This window comes from Drosophila nasuta, chromosome 3 (assembly GCF_023558535.2).
Source record: "Drosophila nasuta strain 15112-1781.00 chromosome 3, ASM2355853v1, whole genome shotgun sequence".
Taxonomy (NCBI): Eukaryota; Metazoa; Arthropoda; class Insecta; order Diptera; family Drosophilidae; genus Drosophila; species Drosophila nasuta.
Genome location: NC_083457.1, coordinates 12,279,818 through 12,300,445, shown reverse-complemented (window position 1 = coordinate 12,300,445; position 20,628 = coordinate 12,279,818). Strand labels below are relative to the sequence as shown.

General features: G+C 36.7%; 1 protein-coding gene across 2 annotated transcripts in view; it reads right to left on the bottom strand.

The window, feature by feature from the left end:
* LOC132790035 (semaphorin-5B) overlaps positions 1-20,628 on the bottom strand; it is a 43,880-nt gene that overhangs the window by 5,068 nt on the left and 18,184 nt on the right. Inside the window, exons 2-4 of one of the 2 annotated variants that reach the window (XM_060798457.1) lie at positions 18,827-18,888; positions 8,184-8,350; positions 7,428-7,527 (exon numbers count right to left, since the gene is read on the bottom strand). In XM_060798457.1, the coding sequence (XP_060654440.1) occupies positions 7,428-7,527; positions 8,184-8,349 (266 nt within the window). In that variant the 5' untranslated portion in view covers position 8,350; positions 18,827-18,888. Of the gene's footprint in view, positions 1-7,427; positions 7,528-8,183; positions 8,351-8,599; positions 8,925-18,826; positions 18,889-20,628 lie in introns of those variants that run through there. The other variant, XM_060798456.1, reaches the window with a different exon arrangement.

Here is a 20,628-nt window from a genome sequence, read left to right as displayed (position 1 = left end):
TATAGATATAGTTTTGTAAATTAATATGAGAAAGAGTTATAGAGACTTTACATAATTTATCCCATTCGAAATTCCGAACTTTGCAACAACGTTAACTGATCTGAGAATTCGGTATTAAAAGTTCAAAGTATTTTTAATGATTCTCAAGCTCGTTAATTCTATATTAAAATATTTTTAGCTATCTCTCAGGTTCACTATATTAGGCCATTTTTTTAAAAAGTTGTTAAATCTGTCATGTATTTAGCATTATTAATAATTTCAGTTAACAATTAATACACCTCATTAAGTTCATGCTATGCTCATAAAGGTAACACCACTGTGCCTAAGACGCATTTGGCGCAACAAATACGAAGATCAATAGATCAAGTGCATACGAATGCGGCAAGTAAGAGATAAATGTTTACATCTCAAACTGGACAGCATTCGCCAAAGACGAAGTCGGCGAAGTGAGTGGACATAGAATGCGAATGGGACTGCAAATGCGACTGCGAATTCGAATTTGATGAAGGAATTCTCGACACAGCGACCAGACGACGCCAGCCAACACACAAAGAAGTCTCTGATAGAGAGACAGCTCAACTAAGCGACGTTGCAAACGCTGCAACTTTGTTCAATGTGGGACTCTCGACCGGATTGCCATCGACTCGGATCTCGCCCAATATCAATCAGTCAAATGCAACAGCAGCTGCTGCCACGCGTGGAGCGTCGAACGTGGAACGTGAAACGTGGCGCATGGCTCGGCTCAGTTGAGATCAGCTTGACTCGCTTCAGCTGGTAACTTGAGCCTGCGAGCCAAGCCAAGCCAAGCTAACCACTTAGCCAACTTCTGCGGTACGCGTTGATGATGAGGTAAAAAAACAGTTCCAACATTTGCAACTTGCCAACGGCGCCCTTCCCCCAAAATACAAAAAAAAACAGCAGCTGTCAACGACTTGTTGTGCTTCTTTAAAAAAGTGTATAGTCGTATGTGTGTGGCTTGGTGTGTGCCACGGCAGATGCAAAAAAAAGGTTTCTTTATTTAGTTGTGTCATTATTCAAATTATAGCATTAAAAAAGGCAAAGTGCACACACGCAACAAGCGCTATAAAAAAGAGTGCCCATATAAAGTTAAAGTGAATTCAAAAGAAAATGCAAATTAATTAATGCGAATTAAGTCATTTCGTTTTGGAAATTACAAGCATTTAAAACAAGATTTACAACTGACGGTTCACTCGAAGAATGTCAACTGAACTCTTCTTATCCGATATACTTAAGATAACTGAAGAATGCAGCTGCAGAATCTTGAAGACGTTGAATTCTTGACACGTAAGAGCAAAAAGGTATTCATTCCACTTATAACATAAATACTTTCCTTAGAGCGTTTGATTTGAAATTATTTTTATGATATATGAAAACAACATTTAAACTACAATGCTCACATTTTCAACTTTCCATCTACCATATTCACTCAATTTATTATAACTTTTTCTTTGAAATCGAATTTAACTAACCTTCAAATGCGCAGAGAAATATCAAATTTCATTTTGACAGCCATAAATTCAATAAAAAAGAAAGAAATGTTGACAGAAACAATAAATATAAACAATGTGGAGCTCAGGCGAGACTAATCCGCTTTTCTTCAACGACTTAATTTATTCCGGAGAAATTGATCTTTGGCTCAAAAAGTCAATGAATAATTTTAAGAAATTTTCTTATATATGTAAGAAAGCAGCTTCAATATGTATAAAAAATGTGCAAAATGAAAATAATATCTTGAAAATTTTAAATAAAACTACAATAATCCGGTATTACGACTTAGAACAGAATGTAATGAAAATGTTGTATAAAAGATCCATTTATAACGCATTGTATAATATCGTCATATACTTCATTGTCAATCGTTGCTTTTAGAGTAGCTGTTGAGGAGAGTAACAGTGGTGTATTGGGCAAGGTTATGATAAGCTTCAATAGCCGGCATCAAGTATGTCAAGAGCCGGGTAATGCTTGTGTCTATACAACGCTGTAATAATTTTTATAAGGTCTACCTAATGTCTAAAGACTACTAAGCTGATAAGCGACACACGAGTGGACTCTAGGGTTGGGCAGATGTTAGGTTACGTATGTACAACGGAAATCGAAACGTCAAAAAATGCCGTGACAAACTTCGCGTAGCAAAAAAAAAATGGCAAATGGGACAGTAAAAATATTAAAACAAATAACAACAAAAAAGGGCGCAAAACTTATGGCCAGACTTAACGGCTGCAAAAATTAATTATTGCTGATTGCGAAAAGCTGTTGTTGTCGTTATATGTGTAGTATAAGTTGTTATTGTTTTAGTGAACCGCCTTTGTTGTGTGATTACATTTTCATTTTGTTTGCACTAATTTGCTTGACAATCGCAGAAAGCGTTGAAAATTCAAAGCAAAGGAGAGAAATAAATATAGAAATACCCTCTTCTGCGGGTTGTATAAGTTGGACAAGTATAATGTAGTATAAATATGAGGGTAGTATAAGAGGATATTACTTGACTAATTGAAGGAATTATAAGAGTTTACTTGACTATTAGAATCCTTTCAGCTGGCGTTCATCTATTGAGCTTTTAAACACTCTGTTATAATATTTACAGAGTAATAAAACAAATGAATTCCTTTACGCTACGTTTAAAGTCCTAATTACGCTCTGGCATACCTGTGCTAATGAGAACAGTTCCGCAAGTGTTCCCAGCAAAAGAAATACACGCACGCGCCCATCGAGATAACGATAGAGTAAAATGCGTTATGGCAAACACACAAATACGTAAAAAAGCAAATTAAACAACTGGCAAAACAATGTGCAAATATTTGCCAAAAGCAAAATGCGAACAACGAAAGCAACCTGAGAGAGAACATGTGTATCGGACTTTTCACACCTCAACACCACATGGAATTCGACTCAAATGAAAGATAACAAATTTCAAACGAACCCTCCGCACAGGATGGTGGATAGGTGGGGGTTCAGAGGAAAGGGGAATGAGAGGAGCAATGCTAATTTGCAAGGCCGTTGCTTATCGCGGATGCCAAAGAAATGGAACACTGAACTCCAACAAAACGAGTTAACTACTCGCATGCGAGAAATTCACGCTAATTATAGAATATTTCGACAAAAGCGAGAAACTATTTAAAGTTCAAATACTGCGCTGGTTAGATGACTTGCATAACAAGCTGAGCTGCTGGACTATACCCTGTAAACATTGATAATAAGGGGAATGCTTAATAGATATTGATTAAAATAATAACCAAAAACAGCAGAGTGGAAAACAAATAACAAATACTTAACAAATGATTTACAAAAAGATAGTTTAGTGAAAACATAAACTGCTTTTTAACGTTGCTAGGAGATAAAGCAAATAGTGGTTGACTATAATAAATGAATTGTCAAAATAACTGTGACAACTTTACTAATCCCCGAAAAATGATAAATTAATTAAAAATTTCAAATAATAGACAAATGAAAAACTAGTTTTTGCCAATACGTTTTGCGAAATTGAAATGTATTCTTAGGATTTGTATTTAACAGAGCATAAGCCTCGTTAATTAATTGAAATTAATACCCAGATTAGTAAGACTTTAGTCGGTATTAAGTTACAGCATGCAGTAAAAGATACATATGAATATGTGCCGAGATACTTGTTGATGATGTAATTGAATTATAGTAGAAACGGACCAATAACTTTAACCCATTTACAGTCCTTGGCGCGTGGCAGTCTTGTTAAGCAAGTGCGTTACGTTCAGCAGTATCTGTAACTGCAATTGTATCTGTATCTGTAGCTCGGATTGCAGCTGTAGCTGTGCACTTTATTTTGTGGCTTGGGCCAGCGCATTTGCATTCACAATATTCGCACACCTTGCGCCGTGGCTAAGTTTTGAGCGACAAGCGCGACAAGATAAAAAAAGGCCAAAAGACGGAGACGCAAGTGGAGATGGAGACGGGATTGAAGCTGGCGTCGAGCATGGAGCTATTAAATCTTTTGACTATGGCGCCGTCTGTCCAGCTGCAGACCTGCGAATGTGGCTGGAGCTCGAGCTGATCAAGTGGTCGCCGTGCGTGGGCGTTTGTCTAGCGCCTGTTTGGCGACAGCTTGAGGCGATCGACGGGCTGGCGGGCTGTTTGTAATTAAAAATTGCCCCGTTTGCACCGTTAAGAGCTTGTGCAGCTAAACAACTTGTTGTTTGCAACAAAACTGCCGCGAATTGCGGCACACACAACACACTCTGCACTCTGCCTACGCTGAGCACATTCCAAGGCTCTCGAATCTCTCACAAATTGTATGTGCAGTTTTATTTTCGATTTTGTTTTTTTTCATTTCTAGTTTCCTGACAGTTTCCATAGAAATACGAGTATGCAAAAACGCCCCCTGCCTGCCCCCCCTTTTGAGCTGTAACTGTGACTGTGGCATATGTTTTGCCTTGATTAATTTTGATTTCAATTTCGCTGCTGGAGTTCCAGTAGCCGCCTAAGCTGACTGCCAACCTCTTAACGTCTGTCAAATGGGGTTTGTGTCCACCTTTCAATTGCCAACAATTGTCTGGAGCAACAACTAAACGACTATTATTATAATAGTCTTATCTCAGGCATTCAAATGCATTATAAGCAATCTTTTTCCATGATTAGACTGCCTAGAACTGGCAAAAGTTTTCGCAATCCCACTATTATAACTTTTTTTTTATTTCAAGTGATTTGAACTTAAAATTTAAATATCTGTAAATATTAAATTTATACTCTAAAGTTAATATGTTACATCACTTCAGCAATAATTCTGCTTACCCATACTTAATAAACAACATTTCCTTCAATTTCTGTGTCATATCGAAACCTATCTATAGAAAACCTAGTTTCCCCATCGTCATATTAAAGATTGTATTTTCAGTTTTTTCAGAATTTAAAAGTTACGACGAAGTTATATCTAACAACAATTCCGCTTACGTATACGTAATAAAATTGCAGTAAACAAAACTTTCCTTTTAATTTTCAAGCCTAGTCTAAGCATAACTGATATGTACACATAATATTATGTTTCTTAGGGAATGCTGTAACGGTCAACTTGTATATATGTTTTGTGTACGGTTTCCTTGTTCAAACAAAATCATGTTCAGTCACATGTATAAACATTTCAAATGCTTCGCATGGTCCATTTGCGACAAAGCCACAGCAGCGAAACACAACAAGAGAAAAAAAAATGAAAATGAAAATGAAAAAAAGCAAAGTTTAATAAATGGTTTTGCTGGTCGAAAGTGCAGGGGTAATGAAAGGGAAAGGGAATACAAAATGGTATATTATTTAAAATGCAGTCTATATCAAATTTCGGGCCACAAGACCCCAAATGCACTGCACATGACAGCAACAACAACAACAAACAACAACAATAGGAGCAACTGCAAATGACGGGACGTGCAATCGACTCGTCACTCTTCACCCCTCAATTGCCACCCCGCACTCGTTACTCGCCTCTCGTTACTCGCCATGGGAGCCACTGGAGTACTTGAGATCGTCCCCGACTTGTCGCAATACGAATGCCGCGCACCGCATTCGTAATCCGAGCCTTTAGTCGTGTCAAGTGTGAGTGTGTGTGTGCGAGTGTGAGTGTGAGCGTTGGAAACAGACAAACCAGGAGCATTGTCACGATATATTCGTAGTGTATACAACATTAATACTCGCATACAGCGTTTGCCTCTACAATTACCCTGCACTTTTATGAGCCGACCACAAAATCATAAAATAAAACAAAAATGAAATAAAAATTATTCCACTGCCAGCAGTTGAAATAATATTGCCACAATTAAATTGCGGTTTGCGATTAGAAGAAGGTTCTCATGTGGTTCATATGTGGCACATCAAGTACATGATGGATCAATAGTAATCAACTGTGAGATACCCTGCCCTAAAATGTACAACGATAATAAACAAATTACAATATCGTTCTATATTGAAAAAAATATAAAAAAAATACTTTCTTTAAGAATTTTAATTAAAATGTTTCTTCAATTGTCTCAATATTCCTATACATCGTTGCTCAAAACGGAAGTTATTATAGAGCAATACACAATAAGGACAGCTTACTTAATATAAAACTTTTAGTAATAAACTATAAGAGATTACCGACTAACAATATGCATATAGGGTAAAGCACATAAGCATATCATCTGTCATTTACAAATATGTGAAACTTTTCGGCTTCTCATTTATTCAATTTAAAGAGAACCGACGTATAGAAAATAATTGCTAGCTTCAAGAGAATAAATTTAAGCTTGAAAATTTAAAGAAAGACAAATTACTATGAAGTCTATTTAAAAAGTAGGCTAACGTCGTGGAAAAGCCTATATTTCATTTCAGTTATTGCACAACCGTCGCGCATTGCATTAATATCTAGGGAATGTGATACAGATACCTAAAGACCCAACATAAAGGTATTATATGTGTGCTTTGCTGACCGCTGGAGCGTCCAGTCTAGTCGCAACGACTTAACGTTATTATCAAAATCGAAGCCCACATCTTATAAAGAAACTACATTTAATGTGCCCACACAGTTATCTATGGAACTAGTTATCTCTACGACGCCTACTTGCCATATACTGATACTTATACTCGTAATCATAGTACAACCTAGCAAGTAAGTGGAGCAACTGCCCTTCGTTATCATTGGAATACAACAAATCAAAACATAAAAACCTAAAAGAAAAACGACGAAAAGAGGCAAAAAATAAAAAAACGTGTGACGAATGATTGACGACAGCAGGCAGGGACTAAAGAAGAACGAAAAAACAAAAAAAAAAGAGCGACAACATTATGATAAACGAGGCAATTCTGTATCTGTATCTCAAGGTGCACACATGATGTGGCAAGGGGTTAAGATCTGTGTTGGGGACAACGCTTCGGGTCTTATCTGCCAGTTCTCAGGCGAGTAAATGAAAAGCAAACTTTGGCTAGAAGAATACGACAATATACCTACAAAAGGTACCATCTACCATTAAATTGCTTAACAAATACACTCGGTCTGGCAGTCGGGCAACGTGTATTGTATCTACGAGTACGCACAACTATCTGTATATCATTTGTTTGGTTAACTTGTTCTGTTTCTGCCTTTTCTGTTTGTATTATCATTAGTTTCTTTCAAAAAAGAGAAAAAGCGGGAGAGAAACGTGGATAGAGATAAGTCTCGCTGATAAGCTCAAGATTTGTTTAACCTGTTGCGTGCGCTTTCAATTTTATTACGAGATCTTCTGATCCCATGCCAAAAAAAGAGCGTTATCAACTTTTGTTTTACGCAATACGTTATCGATACTACGAGTACACGTAAAGAGGGGGAATTACTATGTGTTTTTTAGCAAAGTTCAATTGCTTCCGCACACTCATAGTTACCAAGCTTATGACTATGAGGATATTACTAAGTTTATATCACTATTAACACTTACCTAGCACCGACAATAACTTGATTTCTGGACACATCGTATAGCACCTCGGAATACCAAGTCGTTTCGGGGTCGTAGAATCGTTTGGCTGATGACATTAAATCTGTAAAAATCAATAGAAACTCATTAAACTCGTCATGCTAATAAACCTACGAAATTACAAAAATATAATGATTTTTTAAGCTTTCGTACAGTGTAAAGTCAAGCCGCCTATAAAATGTACAGTTTTTATTGTTATGTCTTTGCATAATAGTCGTCTAGAAAGCGAACTTAAGTGTCGGCAACTTATGAGACATAAACAAAATATGAAAATATGAAAAAATCCGCATAAAATACTCATTTAATATATTTACTATATATGTATATACATAAAGTAAACATGTTGTTGTTGCTGAGTTTACACTTCGCGCAGTCGTACTTCAAGATGCATTCCACGCGAAAAGCACATCATGCAAATATTTAAACAATAAACACGAAACGTTTTCTGATTAAGCCCCAGCTTTACTCAGAGATTCATCAGAATTGACATCTTCTGTGGAGTGCATATGGAATTTTACAACCTGTTTCGCCCTCAACTTGCGTAATACTTGACTAAAGTACTCTGACGATCAGCACCTTAGAACTGACAGACATCAACCCAATTTTCCCCCGACTGTTCAACTTGATTGATTGCTTAGCAATTGACACACTTTCGTGATATATATATATTTTTTAATGGTGTTTCCTCATCATTATGTTTTTTGATAATCCAACACTTACCTTGATATGATATATAACGCGAATCATTTTCCAATAGTTCATAGTTGGACTGAGCTTGGTAAGTGCTCATCAGGGCCCTTGTATTCCTAGGGCCCTCTAGGGTTAAGAGGAATAGTATTAGAAGCCACAGCTGGTGCTGCATTTTGTCATATTTTAGAATTAACATGCTGCAAGAAAAGAACAAAAGATCCGTATATTAGCTTCATCAATTTGCTTACAATCTGGTATAACCAGTGTCCAAATATTTTGTATTTTATGAGTCACAATAAACCTTTCGATTCGCATATTATATAACTAAAATAGATATGGACTAAGTGAAAGCGTAGCTTTTTTAGCTTAACTAGAAACTCAGACTTAGTCTGCCGTTTAACAGAAAATTGATTACTATAAGTTAAGAGCTCTTCGCGCTAACTTACTTCATATATTGTCACGTAGTGTGTAAATAGATAATGCTATTCCATTCAGCTTTCGAGCTATAGATTGCGAGTTGGACTTGTATTATTCATAAGCTTGATTCCGGATCACTTTGCATATAGCAAAAAAAAATCATTGTAGCACTTTTAACATAATAAAACACACACATACACACAGCACAAAATACAATAGAATTCTTAATTTTTCATTGGAGTTAAGGATTATAAATTATAAACGGAACCGGAGTTGCGATGTTTGATTGAGTTCAATACTGAAAAGCGAGTCACGCGACGTGGAGATACAACGAAGTTAATCGCGCAGCGAGTCAAAACAAACTGACCGACCATGCAGTACATGCAGCAGAAGATACTCGTACTCCAAGCGAATAAGCGTGGAAATAACAAAGCGAACAAAGAGCGAGCGAATGCGAGAGCGAGCAATCAAACAAACGAGTGAGCGAGCAGACAATATATACAGAGAGAGAGCTGGAGCCAGTGAGAGCGGGAGCCAGTGAGAGAGCAATTGTACGAATGAGCGTGCGCAACAAAAAGGCACAAAACGCCGACGCAAAGCGAAGCGACACGACGCGTTGTTGAGTTGAGTTGAGTTGAGTTGAGTTGAGTTGAGCTGCGCTGCGCGATGTGCGGCCCACGATGACGACGACGAAGATGTTTGTTTTTAAGAACCGGCTTCAGCCTGCGCAGAGAGCAACGACAACAACAACAACAACTACAACGACAAAGGCAATGGCAACCTGGGCTTGGGCCTGCGGGGCTTAGTGTCGAGTTTGGCTGGGCGCGGTTGCAGTGGCAGCGGCAGGGCTGGGCGCTGCTCATATATCATGCAACAACTACTACTACGAGTACAACAACAAAAACAACCAAAACATTGGATAGAATCTTTGGGATCGTCGCCACACTCGGCAGTTTGACAGACGACGCGACGTCCGGACTACGGACTTGCTACAAGGGACGTGCCCAGAACAAGGACAAAACTTTGCCGAGTCGACAGTTTTAATTTGGTAGCCCAACAAATTGACATCAGTGTCGCGACGCATAAGGGCACGTGATATACCCGACAGACGATGACTGACCAACCGATCTTATCGCAGCACGAAGCCATTGGAAAATCATATGCTAGGAAAAAGACCATGCAGTTAAGACTTAATTAACAATTAGTTGAAATTCGAGGAAATGGCCTATCTCTTAACTTCCAGTTAATAGTTACCATAGGAAATAAAAGAACAGAAGTAAAAACGATTCAACTGATAATATTTAAAATGGATTCTACGTTCCTTACTCTTTAAAAATCTCTATAAAACATATTCTAGATCTTTGCTACCATATTGTGATTTTCTTCTAAAATCTTCACCAGAAAAAACTACAGTCTATATAGTTTGCCGTATTTTACTTGAATATTTTGAAATTTTATAGAACTTTATAACACAGACTGCATCTTTCATCAACACAAAACATTACTTGAATTATTCGAAATCTTAAGGAATAGGACCGTGAACTGTGACATTTGTTTTCATAAAAGTGAATGAAGTATTGGAAACACACTTGTGATTCCTTTATGATCTGTGTAATAAGATCAGTCTCGCCCACGTTCTACTCGAGAAGAGTCAGACCAAAGTCAACAGTAGCCTTGACTTTCAGATCTCGCGTGAATACGCAGCTGGTGCTGAACTCAAAAGAAGAAAAAATAACAAGAATACGATCTTTGAGGATCGGTTCGTTGTTCGATGCCGTGTTTGTTTATGCTAGAGCATGCACAACAGACCAAATCTCAAAATGAAAAGACATTAGACTAAAGCAATACTCGAGTAGGGAATGACTACCTAAGCCATTGTCTGGGATATCTTTGGTGTGGTACCAAATATGCTAATTGTGGTAGCAGTCGCACTGAAGACAGAAGACGACTGCAGCACTGTTGCCCTGTTGCATTTACAGACCTTGGTAATTTACAGCTTTACTTCGAGCAAGGCAATTGTAATGCTAATGCCCAGGTAGATTGTATCGATAGTTTCCTTTTGCGGTTGAGTCATTTGCACGCACGGAAGTGCCCATAAATTTAGGTCCAATAGTAGAAAGAGAAACAAACATGAGTGAGAGTGAGAAAAAGAGAGAGCAGAGGCAATTGAAATCCTGCCCCTTCCGGCGTATTTTATGTTTTTCACCTGTCAATTTTTGTTATAAATATGTTCGACTACCGAACATTTCAAAAGGGTTTCTTTTCCTCTGCAGTTAGAAGTAAGGGGAAAGTGAAGGCAAATATTTGATTGGTTCGAAATATGAAACAAAAATGAATTATTACCCCGAGATAACACACATAATCGCACATTAAATTTGTGGGTCTTTGAACCCATAGTTATATTCCATATTGTATTCAAGTGCTCATATCATATTATCCAGGTGTTCATGGCCGTAGGGAATACGAGTATATATTTATATAGGTCACACTTTCACAGCTGAGGCATTTATGGAATTTGAAATCAACTAAAATACACTCCAAATGAATAACTTTCATTGTTGGTTCTTGAGGCTATACGATGGCAATAAATAAAATATTTACACTATTAAATTCACTACAGGAAGTCCATTTCATTGCATCCATAGTCGTATAATCTTAAATCTATAACTTTAGGATTGTATACACGTCTACACTGGGCACTAAAAATGTTATAGCCTGGTCAATAAATAAATAATTATTGAAACGATCGAGAGCGAATAGTGCAGATTTCTCCTTCTCTTTCCCTCTGCGCCGTCCAATCAACATTTGCTAATTGAAAAGACCTTAAAATAGAATTGAAGCCAATAAAGGAAGTACGAGATGGAACATGACAATAAGCATTTGGTCCATTTGACTGAGTGCCCATCGATTGACTGCACAAAAAATATTGACTGAATAAGTAGAACGTACAAATCAAAAAGACGATGCTCCCAAAAGATACCCTGCAGATTGAGTTTTTTTATTTACAAATGTTGATGCAGAAACTTGAGAATGTTGTAAAGGATTCGAAAACAATTATACAAGAAAAAATTGAATTTTATCAAAACATAATGGTAATTTTTAGATATTTCAAAGAGATGGATAAAAAGGTTATACTTCACTTAAACCAAATTTTAATAAAGGATAATATAAGCATTCTAATGTGAACCAAATCCTTATGGGTGTGTTAATTTATCTACTTATTTAATCAAATGCCCATGCTACTCTTTTCAACATATATGCGTGCAGGGTATTTACAAAAAATAAAAACAATCGTAAATTTAAAGCTCGTTGACGACAATTAAAATGCTTTGGTGTCGCACAGTTAATTTCCAAACAATTAAAATAAAACATAAAATATGTATGCTAAACGACTTTCCACTAAAAAACGCATAAACATCATGCAGTAAATTATGATGACAAAAACGCATAGAAAATTCCATAAAGTATATTAGAAATGAGGGCGTTGCACTGGAAGATACCCTGCAGTTGGGCTAGATCATTTTAATAAAGATACACAAGAGCAGCAATAACAGTTAACTTTTCAGCAAAGTGCTATCAAAGCGACTATCGATAGTTTAACTTTATCGATAGTAACTTCTATGAGATATTATGTATTCCAGGGTATATCCAATAAAATTCACGGTCTGCTAAGTCGAGCAAGTTTTCGAAATATTAATCGCCGCAACTTATCAGTAAGCTAAATATGATTCGGCGACCCGCCTTATGCTCAGGTTCAAGCTCAGACAGCCAGGAAATTTATGGCGTCATTTATGGGCGATAAGAGCTCAAAAATATTCGAAATTTTCAAATCTACAGCGGAACCAACCACAAACCACACGCGCACATCGTTTGGCAACTCATTTAAATTGAAATTACATATTTCATTTGAGAATTGTGTAAATATTTTTGAAATGGTAACAAATCAAGTGTCGAAAATATTAATAATACCAATACAAATGACTGAGCAAAATGATCGTCGCCTCGTTTAGCTTAAAATTATGTTAAGATATTCAATGCACAATAAATTCAAATGTGTTCAATGGCATATCAAAGCCTTAGCTTATCGATTTTTAATCTAGCCCCTTACTCTTTCTGTAAAGGTCTCCAAAGCTATGTTCGCTTTAACGGATTTCGGCGATATTTAATCAATTTACTGATGAGATTTTGCCTTCCGTATTTTATGTTTTTTAATTTCAGTTAACAATTTATTTATTTATGACCATCTGATCGAAAACTCCAGATCTTAATCCTTTGAATTTATACGTACTTTCATAAATTCTCTATTGCTTACTTTGGTGCTCTTAAATAACTTTCTCTGATCCCATTCGATTCTTATATTATTATTATCGAATTTACATCCCGCATACCGCAAACGAAATAAAGCATTGTAAAAAGTATGTAAGAGATCCCCCATGAAGCCACAAATGGATATTTACATATTAATTGCGTTACGAAGATTTCGTTTAAATTACAATTTATTGTAGTTTAACTAATTTATCAATTTGCCTTTATATAATATGCGATGCGTGCCAATGAAATAAATAAGTTTTAACAGCTCCTACTGTAACATTGTAAATAAATGGGCTCTGCTTCGACTTTATGCAAATCTCTATGCTTTCAATTCGTAATTTATGAAACAACAACAACAACAGCAGCAGCAACATCATAATATTTATATTTAACAATTCCACCTGCTGTGGCCCTAATGATCTCAGCTTCGAAAACCCAAAAATTAAATATTCCAAACACGCCGCATGCCAAAAACCACAAACTAAGCGCGCTCTACTTGAATATACTCTGTATACCAATGTAGTTTAGAGGTATATTAGCATTTAAATAGAGGTCTACATTCAATACATCTATAGCTTAAAATACCCTATTCAATTGTGCGTATAGAGTATAGCAAGCACATTGAATTGGAAATGGAAACTCGCGCAAATCGGATACAGAAGTTTCTTGAAAGCAACATAAAATTTAGATCGCACTTTTGCCATTTTAGGAGTTCCATCAATTTACAACTTTTGCGCTGAATTAAAAACAAAAAAATAAACAACACTCAAAAGCATTTTTTATTTCAGTTGAATCGTTCTTTATTTAGACAGATTAATGAGTGCCTCGGCTCTGTCTCTGTCTCTGTCTCTAGCTGTGGTGTCATTTCATGCTTTTCAGTTGTCAAATTAAAGCCTATGCAATGATCAGACAGACTGGGTGCTCTTAATAGCCTTCAGCTGACAGCGTGCGTTTAGTTATGACGGACACTGTGTGCAAATTAGTGCTATTATATTGGACATGCTTAAGTGTAAGAATCAACAGCCTACATTTTCAATAAATGTTTTTGAGCAGACAAAGAGAAAGGATCTAAGAGAGATGATAGAGATTGTAGATGATCTTGTTAAGCTAGCAGACATTTCTAAACGGGTTTCATTCAACTGAATTCTAAAACGGTTTTAATTAATTGTTTATATAATAAACTCGAACGATCTACAATTTTTATAACACCAGACATCGGGTTAACCGGTCAAGCAGATGTTTTCTTACATGCACATTGTGGACTTACGAGTACTTGCTTTAATGGGTTGTGTGCTTCTTTTTCTTAGTTATTTTTTTGTTGTTGTTGTGTTTTTTTGTAGCATGTTGTTGTACTCGTAGTTGTTAAAAGTTGTGTGAAAACAAGTTGCTTTTATTTGTTGCGAAGAATTGCCCAAGCCTCGGGACCACACACCGAGTGTGTTGGTTTAGGATCTTTTTTAGGAGCGAAAATCGTAGAGTCATAAAGGTAAATAGAAACTTGGCTAAAGTAAAAGCTGCAAAGCCACAGCACAGCAGACACAGCCAAAAAGAAAAACAACATTCGAATTGGGGGAATTGTGGTATGACGAGCTCTCTGATCCAGAAGCCACAAAAGTTCCAAAATGAAATAATATTCATATTTACATAAATTTCAATTGGCGCGCCTTCTTCTGCTTCCTTCCTTCGTCTCTGCTAACTCGTTTAATGTCTTCATTTCAACTTAATTTCCACTCGGTTTCTTCTGTGTTTTTTTTTTCTGTTTTTCTCTCTTCACTGTGGGTGTTGCGAGTCACACAAATTTATGGGCGACAGTGAAAGCCATATAAATATGAGGCATACGAAATGCCTGACATATAAATCAAGTTGTATGTCCCATTGCAACGCACCCTTTTTCCTTTTATGCTCTTTGTTATTTGATTGCCCCCTTCCAAAATGAAAGGATTAAATGCTCACAGAGTGACCCCCAAAAATGATGATAGTGTGCTTGTGTGTGGTCTTTCCCCAATAAAAGACATAATAACATCATAAAAAAACTTGTTTCCTTTTATCGCGAAATTCCATTGAATTCGTGTGCGCTTGCGAAAGTTCAACGAACAATTGAGAAAATTAAATTACCACTACTGAAATAAGATATGGTAAATATAGCCATAAATTAAGACTATTGTCTAAGGTAGCAAATTGCTATTTATTTATTGCAGGCAGCAGCTCAAATATCGTCTGAAATATGTGACAACCAATTGGATATACATTATTGTAAACGTTTTATAGATTGCACTATCAATAGTTTGGAATTTTCTTAAGATATTTCTCAGTCTGCAAAATATATGCATTAGAATCGCTATAACAAATATGAATTGTTAAAAAATCTGTGAACTTCGTCTACAAATATCACACATCATTGAATCTTCGCATATTGTTAATTTACTCACTAAGCTGGCAAAACAAAACAAAATACTTGGCTAAAATATCAGATAACTTAAAAAAAAACTATGCGCGACCATTTAGCGTTATGACAAAAGCCAACAACAAAAGGTCATTAAGCAAATTTACATAAATCAAAATTATGTTAGAAACTATGTAAAAATTAAGTAAAAAAAAAAACTCAGACAATAGAAATCGATCGACGCCAAAAGGCATTGAATCTGAGGCATTTGTAGAATATTATGTTTAAATAGCAAAATCAATAGATTCGTTTAAAGGATGGAAGGGGAAAATGAGGGTGTGTTGAGTGCTTACCGAGAATCTACAGAAAAAAAAAACTGAAGGTGTCGATAATTTATTATTATTATTAGCATCGCATTGTTGACTTCCATTGTCTGGGCTCGGCTGCTGATCGCTTGACTGAGTGCTTTAAGCTCCTCCTCTTCAATATCTAAGGTCTTGGCTTAAATAAACTATATTTAAAGCCATCAGGTTTAATGAATAAATAAATATGACAGCAGACCACTCAATCATATGAGGTGTGATTAAAATAAGATACAAATTTATATTGATGCACTTGTTGAGATACATTTGTATCTAAAAAGGTTTTAATAAACAAAATTTCTACATTCAACTTGGCATTTTCATTCAAATAATACCAATTACATTATTTTATTTATTTTAGATATCAAAAATCAAACCAAAATTCTGCTAAATTTCTGGCTGTTCATGCAAAATGTCGCGCGCCCAACAATGTTCGAATATATCTGAAGAAGTTATGGAATATCTTTTTGATCAGAAGATCCGCGAACGCGATTTAATTGCCGAAAAAGATGAGATCAAGCAGCGTATGAACAAAATCGAAGAACAATTGGCTTTGCTACACAATCGTGACGGCGAGCTAACCTGCGTGATAGCCATCAATAATCTGTACGAGCTGAGCACTGTGAGATTGGTCCGAGAGTCACTGTTGGCCAATCTGACGGCCCTAATGCCACCGTATCTGAGGTTGCATCGCAAGCTGCTGCGCTTGCAGCGCCACATCCGAGAGGATCACAGTGTGTTGTATGCGAGTTTGATCACAGAAATGTGATGTGCAGTAGTCTTGTATTAAATACACTTGAGTAGCAAAGCCAATATATTTATCTATATTTTTTGATACCTACATATATACCTCTATATATAGGGTAGAAATCTATCTATCTATTATAAATGTGGGCCGAAAGGATATGTAGATAATTGTCAACGTGACACCTCTCCTACCCCATAAAGTATTCTTTATTAGCATCAACAGCTGAGCAGATAAAGCCTTCGTTTGAAGATCGGATATATTTTGTAGTCTATGGTATTTTTTGAGTTATATAAATTAAAGTCTTTGGTATGTTTTATCATTGTTTCGATATATTAATGCGGTATATTTTAACGAAAATACCTCACTGTTTCCCCTTTTTTACTACAGGTTTCTCATATTCGAGCACACTTGACTTATGCTTTCTTGTTATTTTTTAGTTAAATTTCAACTGAAACACAGTAGTTTGTTCACCTTATAACTTATAATTCCCTACCGGGTAAAACAACATCCCACGACAATTTTAAGCAACAATTCGTCCGAATTTCAATGAAATTTCGTTTATTTTTTTGAGTTGGCGGTGAAAAGGCGTCGTCTGCCATGTCGAACTTGTCATAATTAAATGTGTAATATTTGTCTTCCCTTTCGACACCTTTTTACTCTACCTCCACTCGCAGTACGCTTTCCTACGTGTGTTGCCAGCCCATAGAGTCATCTGCTCAACGAGCCGTGAGCTGCGCACGCGCTCACAACACCAACTGATGATGGTTGCGTGGTGGGGGCAATGTGATTGTCGAGGAGGGGAGGGGCAGACGTGTAAATTGTAAAAATCATGCACATTTCATCAGCTACAGCTACAGCTTTGGGTCTATTCCCCTTTTCCTCAATTCCAACTCGAATGCAACACGGAACGCGTTTGAGTTTGCGTTCGCGTTCCGCTTGCCTCGTTTCAAAAGCGAAAAGTGCGTCGTCGGCTTTTTGTGGCCCATTGTAGTGTTTCCCCCCGAAGCTTTATGCGTTTTTAACTTTCGTTTCTATGGCTTTTTTCCTCCTCATATGCTCTTTGTTTTGCTTTTTATGGCTGTGCACTATAATTCACCGCTTGTGATTTTGGATGCTGGCACGTGCCCTCTACCTGAACATTTGGTTTGAACTTCGCTGTAATTCCAGATAACATAATCTCTATATCGGATGAATCGAAGGGCACATACATACATGTGTAGAAAAAGTGATCGAAAGACAAAGGGGAAAACTAGGTAAATGATCGAAAGCGCAGATTACGAACTGATCGCGATCTTATTTACTTTAATTTTTCTGATATTTTTAATTATTTCATCAAGTATTTGAATTAATCACCAGTCTATGGAAATCTTCAATTTATCGCACTTAACTTCTTACAACACACTACTTAATGGCCAGTCAAATGTGTAGATTAAGTTAATCCATAATCCTATTACAGTTAGATTTAAACCTCTTTAATTGTTTCAACAAATATTTCAATTAATCACAAAATCATCTATGGAAACTACTTCGGTTGCATTTTCAATTCGCTCTGATATTTCTACGCATTTATGAGTATTTTCCACTGATTTAAAACCCCATCAGTTTTAGCTGATCGGTCAATTGTTGAGTTCGAGACGATTGTCGATTGTTGTATTTGCCTTTTGTGCTGGACCATTCAAAATCAAAACCCTTGGCTCGTGTGCCAAGTTGTTAACAAGTCTGATTAATGGGCTCGATTAGCATAAGTAAACATTAAGTAAATTGTGTATGAAATACGCTTTACGACACACAAACACAACAGCGAATCGTGATTCAATATTAGATTTACAATATTGCGATATGGCGTCAGACAACAGAGTTACTGAGAATTTCGAACAAGTGCACAAAAGGAGTTGAAACTGTGTGTCTACTACGTTAATTAAAAAGCTAAACACAAATTTGCATACAAGCCACAAAATTGGCCTCAAAATTGAGTTTGTCTGCGAAAATTGTGTGTGAGGCTAGCCAGAGGCCAATTTGGGGTTTTCAAACTGTTGTCACTGTCAACTGTCAGTTGGCAAAAGAAACCCAGACACATAAATACTACTCCAAAAGATTTCTTAAATTGCTTGGAAAATTCCGCCACACAAGATTAGCTGACAAAGTCTACCTATGGCATTATTTATCTCCGACAATAAAATATGATAATGTTGGGTTTTGTATTAGAAAGTTGAGTTGCGAACTTGTTGAAATAAATATAAAACTAAAGCCATAAAATTGGTGATTGATATCATCTCGCCAATGTTATTGATAATAATATATCTTAATACTCTCGATCAAGATAAACAAAATTCAAGACATTAATGTGGTTTTGGTTAGAAAGTTCTGCTTTGATCATGTGGCGATCTCCAAAATGGAAGTTCAATGACATAGAACACGTTGAATGGTAGCAAATAAAAGGTATAAAACTCACCTGTCTATATAGACTCATTCATTAGTTAAGTAGGTGTTGCGATATTTTTCAGAAATTGAAAGCTAAAAAGGAGAAGACGAAAGAAAATCGAAATATTAAACATGTTGATTAATAGCATTTACCTAATCCAACTTACAATATACCAAAAATACAACATATGGACGGAATAATTAAGTAGACTGTTTTATTGGCTAGCATTAATCAAAGACCCGGGCACTTACAGCCAGAATCAAGACGATCGAGGGCCTTTCGAACGTGTGCCACTTGCCGATCGCCCCCATAGATGTGCGGCTATAATACAATGTATAATGTGAACACGATCCCACACATAGTATAACGATTGCTATGATAGCAGCCGCAATGGTGTCATTTTGATATGCGATGTGCTGCCAACGCCGAAACGATGCGACGCCCCCATGCCACGATCCATAGTTGGCCTAATCTCTGTCTTAGCCAAGTCAAGTCTCTTCTGGCAAAAAGCTCTCGAAGCTCTCTACAAGAGTTCGTGTAAGGCGTGCGTTTAAACTCATTAATACAGCCACTACGATGGGATCTGATCCATGCTGATAGGCTCTGTCCTCGATTTATGTATATATCCAACGCGCACAGTGGGCCCCATAAACAATCTCGATTTGAATAAAGTTTGTGCAAATTTTAGCAGCAAAACCTATGGCAATATTTTAAGCTTTGTTAAAAGATTATTAACTGCTTTGCAGTAGTTGGCAACGCTTGAAGCTCATCAATTGCTTTGCATTAGTTGGCAACATTTTAATCTTGTCAGTTTAGTGCTAAATTTACATAGATGGAATGCATCTTCTTAATTTGAAATACTTTCCATTTTAGGTAAAAGCTTAAAATGTTGAAAACTGTATAGCTCACGCCCACTGTGCTCCAGCAGCGATGTGCAACGTGTGCCTGAACAGCGCCTCCAAAATTGTAACCCCAGGGTCTGCGTTGGTGTTGCTGTTGTTTTGGAGGTGCAGTTGCTGTTGCTGTTGCTGTTGCTTTTGGTGGCCAGCAAAGTCAGATTTTAAACGGATTTATGCATCGGCTGCCAGATTTCATACAAATTTCCTAAAGGGTTTCGTTTTTCACTCGTTCCAGCAGCGGTTGTTGTTGCTGCTGCATAATATTGCGTGGGCCAAGCCATTGGAGCTTTTCATTTCGATGCAAGCGGCTGCTGCAGCCATAAATTGTTGATGTTGTTGCTGTGCTTGTTGTAGTTGTAGTTGTTGTATTTGTTGCATGTGGTTTGTGGTTATTTTTTTGTTGGCAGTCGTGAAAGTTGCGTAAATCGCGTGAAGCAGTAGAAGAAAAGTTCAATACTTTTCAAAATAATTGTAGAAAGTTTTTTATTTTTATTTTATAACCCCCCCCCTTTTGCGTTCCCTTGCTCTCAAGTGCTTATGCAATGCGAGAGTAAACATAAACAATGTATACAATATATGTATATGAACTGAGATTTTGCCTTTGAGGCGTGGATTTTGATTGAAACTTAATTGTCTATCAATTGTGCTTTATAGAGTTTAATAGACACTGACACGATATTAATAGGATGAAATATTGAGTGAGCAGGCTTTGTGTTGTGTTAAAAACGTATAACAGTTGTCACAAGCATGTAGTATAACACCAAAAGGGTGTATAACAAAATGAAATTCGAGAGTTATCTCACTTGTTCCAAAAAAAGAAGGATTACAACCGAAAGTAACTGCTTCCCAGCAAAGTTGATTAATCAACGCAGGAAGCTCGATCATTTTGTATAAAAATGTACTCGTAATGTGGCACAATAATTTCATATTTTC